A 6,182-nucleotide genomic window follows, 5' to 3' on the forward strand; every position below is an offset into this window, starting at 1 on the left:
GCTTAGTAAGGAATAAATATAACTATATATATACGCAGTTTCCTGGACTTGGCGGAGTAACCGTTTGCGAGTTGACGGGCCACTTGCGTAGTGTGGGTAGATACGTCGTCTAGCGGGTGGATAAAACCCGGAGTTTTTTTTTCTTGAGTGATGCCTGGTGGACGTAAAGCTAAAACAGTCCTGTCTTACAAGACTGTTACTTCGCCTTTGAATTCCTCCTGTACATCAACACGAAGCAGAATTGATCTACAAGCTACCGTGACGCAACTCAAGGGTCAGATTTCTGATTTCATCAAAAATCAAACTGCACAGGACGCCTTAATTGCTGATCTGAAGGCTGCAGTAGCCGAACTGTCTGCTACTGTTGGTATTCAACTGATCGAAGTCAATAAATACCAGAGTGATGTGGAAGACCAACGGGTTTCGCTCGATGACCAAGGAGCTCAACTATCCATTCTCAACGAAAATATTGACAGCCAAGGCAAATAACTTATTGATTTGAAGGAAATTGTCAGGACAAATCACGCTAGTGTAACCAAGAGCTTAGCAAATATCGACACAGGGTGTTCGCGTATGGTATCCTCTACTGCTTCATTTCAAAACCACATCACAAAACACGTAAAGGAACTCGAATCATCCCTTGAAACATTTAGAGAGCAAATTAAGAGCTCTACTCTACCGGAAAATCTTGATAAGTGTATTCGTGAAACTGTTACCTCCATGGACGCCGCTCGTAACACTCAACTAGATAGGAAGATTCAAGACTCACTACAGTCAGTCTCTGCTGACCGCGGTGAACAAAACCGATTATTTAATGCCATGATTTTCAACTTTCCTGAAGCGGACACGGAACCAGGTGACTTTACCTCGATATGTACCCTCCTACTAGATGTCGGATTCCCCAAGGACTCTGCAAGCACGGTCAAAATCCACCGGCTACGTCCACCGCGTCCCTCGACTTCTTCGACACGCACCTCCCCTATCAAACTTCAATTCCCCACGTTAGAACTAAAACATGCATTCCTGAATGGTGTGAAATCTCTGAAGGCTAAAGATAACAGGATAAGGTTTTCATGTACCATCGATCGCTCCCCGTTTCAACGATTAGCTCACCGCTTTGCATTAACTGAGCTAAAGAGTCGACTGAACGTAGTGGCCAAGTTATTCCAAGGGGCGCCCTAGACAAAGCCTCGGTGGTCAACCCTGTTCCTCATCCAAAAAACTGAGTACGTTACAGGACGTCAATCCTGTCCCGTCATCCATTGTAAATACCCACCTTTCCCCCCTCTCCTGTATCACAACCCCTGTACACGTTCATATTGTAAATGCCCCCTCATCACCTTCATCCTCCAGTGGAAATAATCGCCCACTGAATCCACTTGCTGCACCTTTCATCCATAGTGTTGCGGCGGTTTCCCGATCTCATCAGCATATAAATATTCTTCTCACAAACTCATGCACACTTACTACGTATAAATTGGCTGAACTTTCGTTCCTGATACAAACTCACCAGTCTGGCGTTGTTGCAGTGACTGAAACAGGACTCAAGCCTGAAGTGCTTAGTAGTGAGCTCCAACTCCCGCAATTTACTGCCTTCCGACAAGACCGATGTGGCCCAGCCAAGGGTGGAGGCGTCGCTTTACTATTTCTATCGTTCTTTAACGTCCACCGTGTTGACGTCCTACCGGCACCTCTGGTCCGTGACTACTCCGAAACACAAGGACTGGATTTCATAGCTATTAGCTGGAAACTATCAACCGTTTCTTATCTCTTCTGTCTGGTCTACCGCTCCCCTTCATATGACAATCACGAGGCCACCCTAGCTATTCTGAAAGGGTGCATGGCGTACTGTACTGAATTGAACCATGAACTTGTATTACTGGGAGATTTTAACTATCGCAGCATTGACTGGACTCTGGGGCTGCCGCTACCTTCTGCTAACAAAGCGACATTGGCCTTCCTAGAAGCTGTCCATTGTCATAATTTATCACAAGCAGTCCACGTAGCTACCCGCCTTGGCCACCTTCTGCAACGGCCAAGTGTCCTAGACTTAATTTTTACAAATGATGAGCACCTGGTGTTTGATGTTACCCAGCTTCCGCCACTAGGGAAGAGCGATCACAACGTCATCTACTTCAGCCTGGCCTGTTCCAACCATAATTCCCTGAAACCACCTACAAGGCTATGTCGCGACTTCTATAAGGGAAATTATGAAGCCTTTCATGATTTCCTCTCACATCAAGATTGGGCAACTGTTGTTGGCAGTGATGATGTGAATATTTGCTGGTCAGCCTTTATTGAAATCCTCCATCAAGGCATCGAGCTCTATGTGCCATATCGGCGTCTCGGAGAGAAACGGGCTTCACTCTTTTCTCCCCGTTTCGTTAAATCTAGGGAGTACAAGACCGGTGCCTGGCGCCATTACCTTCGAAGCAAGGTTCGTCATTACTCGTCTGCGGAGGTTGAGTCAGCACATAAAAAGTACAAAAAGGCGAGAAATGCTGTCACTAACGCATCCCGAAAGTTCAAGAGGAAGCTTGAGCAGGACTTAACGTGCCGTATTGCTGATAACCCGAAGGTCTTTTTCAGTCATGTGAATAGTCTCCGAAAGACTAATTTTGCCATAACTGCCATGACTAATCCCAGTGGAGGCTCATCGTCCAATCCCACTGAAATGGCTCAAATTCTCAACCAGCACTTCATTGGCGTCTCTTCGACGACGCGCACTTCATCCGCTGCAGCTAGAGGCCCTGTCCTACTATCAGCACAACATCTGAGTCACTTCTCATGCACTGCTAACTCTGTGCTAAAGCAACTTCTGTCATTGGACACGACCCAGTTTGCTGGTCCGGATGGTCTTCATCCGTATATGTTAAAACAGTTGGCTCATTCTATTGCGATACCTTTAGCGACCATTTTTAACAAAAGCTTTAGCTCCGGTGGCAACTATCACGCCTATCCACAATGCGGGCTTAAGAACCAACCCGTCGAATTATAGACCGATTGTGAAAACCTGCCATATTGCCCGTGTTGCTGAACGTCTGGCCGATAAAAAACTTCGCTCCTTCCTTGACGACACGGAATTCCTCCACCCCTTCCAGCATGGTTTCCGCTCAAATCGATCTTGCATCACCAATCTCATCTCTGCGACTAACGAATGGACGGCGTGGCTTGACGAGGGTAATCCTGTTGACGTGGTGTACCTGGATCTCAGTAAGGCTTTTGATACCATCCCCCACCAGGGGCTGTTTGATGCGTTAGCTGAGGCTGGTGTTGAAGGGCTTGCCTTTGAATGGCTCAGGAGCCTCGTCACGGATCGTAAACACTCAGTTGTGCTCCAAGGTCACGAATCCGAAGCTCTTACTCCGCTGATAGGTGTTCCCCAGGGAAGTGTACTCGGCCCTATCCTCTTCTCGGTCTTCATAAACTCTTTGCCCCTTGTTGTGAAGCATTCCAGGCCTTACTTATTCGCTGATGACACCAAGCTTGCTCACTCTGTTGGAACCTCTCAAGATTGCCAGCACTTGCAGGAAGATCTCAACGCCGTAGCTCTCTGGGCTCAAACGCATGGGATGGCCTACAATGCGTCAAAAAGCGGTGTTAACCATCTTGGTCGCAACAACCCGCGCACATGTTACACTCTGGATGGTCTACCACTGCTAAGTGCGGACTCCCCGATTAGAGACCTGGGCGTATGGATGGATCTATCCCTCAATTTTGGTAATCACACCTCCAGGGTCGTCAAGAAAATGAACTCACAGACCGGCCTCACAAGAAGAAACTTTTATTTTCGTTCTCCACGGCTCATGCGCACACTCTACACTGCACTAGTCCTTCCTCACATAAACTTCGCGTCAGAAGTGTGGAGCCCTCCTTTGTTGGGGGACCAGGATCGGTTAGTGAAGGCACACAACCGCTTTAGAAAACTCACCAGGGGCCTGGAGAAACTTTCTCCTGACGCCAGAAATAGAGTGCTCAATGTCGATTCTCCAACGACACGCCACGCTTTAAATGACATTATCCAAGTCTGGAACATCTGGGCGGGGAAATCCGCTTTGAACCCTGAGAACTTTTCCACGTTTGATGCCCTCCGTAGGACCAGGGGCCATGATGCCAAGATCGTCAAACCTCGTGTTAAGACGTCTGTTCGACAATGGCACTTCTCATTCCGAACTATCGAACTCCTTGCCTAAAGAAGTGCTGGCTTGTCAATCCCGTTGCGCTGTGCGTCGTCTGGTTCGGAATCACCTCTGTCAAAGAATGTTGTAGACTCCCTCTTTGTTCGACTGGCCAGTTTTGTCTTGTTTTGTTGTATTAGCCTCATGATACAACACGGTTTTTTTTTTATTTTTATTTTATTTTGTTCTGTTTTTTTTTTTCTTAAACCCATTTTGTGCTTCCGCGTAGTTTCTTCTTTAAGCAAAATTTTACATATCCTTCTATTATGTCTTTTGAATTTCTACGCTCTGCTGTCGGGTACTGCAAGATTGTACACAAGCTATAACTAGCTTAACGATCTGTATCTTCTCTTCTTTCAAATAAATAAATAAATAGTCAAAAAACAGTGGCTGTTTCTTTCACATGGAAAACTACATACTTTTTAAAATAAATGGCGTCATGTTAAAGAGAAAAACCCGTATTTAAGATTTAGGGGTTTACTTCGATCAGAAATTTCATTTCCACCTTTAAGTCAATTATTTTAAAACAGACTAATAGTAAACTGTATGCGATTTAAAAAAAGGCTCTGAACCTTCTATAAGTTTCCCAAACTTTACTCGCTTTACTTTCACCCAGTAGAAAATAATCGCTATTTAACCATTAAAAAGAAATATGTTAATTACCGCCAATCAAAAATAGAATTCCATAAGACGAAATAATGTTTATATACTACTTAATGAACTCTTGAGCAGTCTAAATTTCCGTATACCTAATAAAACAACCAGATCGCAAGAAATCTTTTATATGCCTGACTCAAGAAGCACCAAATCCTATAACGAGACTCCAAAAAACTTGTAACTCGATGTGTAATAAGGAGAACCATAATAGCAATGTAAACCTTAACTTGGCTGAGCAGAATAGATTTAAATTTAGAATCCATTTGCAATATACCCATTAAACTGTGAAATTGTCTCGAATATTTGGAGGTTGATAAGGATAAATTGAAAAGGGCGTTTAAAGATGTAAATATGTAAAAACGGTCTTTATTATTTTACCATATTGGACCTAACTATTGTTAAAAAAGGTGCATGTATATTTTTGTAAATATCTGTAATGAGTGTTTTAAAGTCTAGGCTAACCGACCAACCTTTGTGGCAAAATATGGATGGTAAGTTGGAAACAAACAATAAACAATTTAAAACTCTAATTTTGTAAAAAGCGCCATTAACGTGTTATTTTGCAGGTAATACAAATATTATATATACTTATTATATATAATAATAATAATATTGAACAGGAATTTAACCGGCCAATTGACTGGGTCCTATATTCTTTCAAATTCAGATTTAACACAGCTAATATGGAATGAGGAATAGTTGTCAAATTAGTTTTTAATTTTGTGCACTTAATAGATTAGTTTCGTCAAGCACTATTTCTAGAAGTTCATTATAAGAAATATTTGGCTCTAGTCTGGTAACGAAAAGAGCTTTTCTAGGTTCGTGCAGATGACTTGTTGCTACTTTAAGCTTGGATTCGTTCTTAGTGCCGTTAAAACTAGCGTGTACAAGTTTAGTGCTAGTGCCGAGAGGAAAGTTGGGAGCATTTTGGTTAATATTTAGAATAACAGGAGTAGGCTGAGGAGGAGAAACGTGGTTAATAGGCAGATGATGTGTATTTAGCTGAACAGGAGAAGAAATTGCAGATGCCGCGACAATTTTCGTCAAAGTATGAGAATTTGGCGGCGAAGGGAGTGGCGTTTAAAGATAGTTGTGGGGACTCCGATAGGGCTGATTATTGGAGTAAGATAATTTAGTTCAGGCCTTAGATTAGCAATTTCGTTAGATTGTTCACCAATAACAGTTTTTAAGCAGGCATTGTCGTTAACAAGTGTACTGACCGTACCCTGTAAATCTCGAACCATGGCAATAAGTTGGCCGATGTTAGTAAGACGACTATCTAGAATTGAGTCATTTCGCGTCAAGCTATTGACATGGAGGAGTTCATTTAGTACGTCTTCAATGTCA

The 6,182-nt window shown here is 43.3% G+C and overlaps 1 protein-coding gene across 1 annotated transcript; it reads left to right on the top strand.

Moving 5' to 3' along the window:
• The first annotated feature begins 573 nt into the window (after positions 1 to 573).
• Positions 574 to 4,193, top strand: LOC149945866 (uncharacterized). The gene is made up of 4 exons (XM_090173752.1): positions 574 to 856; positions 907 to 1,030; positions 1,354 to 2,855; positions 2,929 to 4,193. The coding sequence occupies exons 1-4, from the start codon at positions 574 to 576 to the stop codon at positions 4,191 to 4,193; spliced, it is 3,174 nt and encodes a 1,057-aa protein (XP_090029878.1).
• The last annotated feature ends 1,989 nt before the right edge of the window (positions 4,194 to 6,182 follow it).

This window comes from Leiobunum rupestre, chromosome 4, assembly GCF_980474605.1.
Source record: "Leiobunum rupestre chromosome 4, qqLeiRupe1.1.hap1, whole genome shotgun sequence".
In the NCBI taxonomy this organism is placed as follows: Eukaryota; Metazoa; Arthropoda; class Arachnida; order Opiliones; family Sclerosomatidae; genus Leiobunum; species Leiobunum rupestre.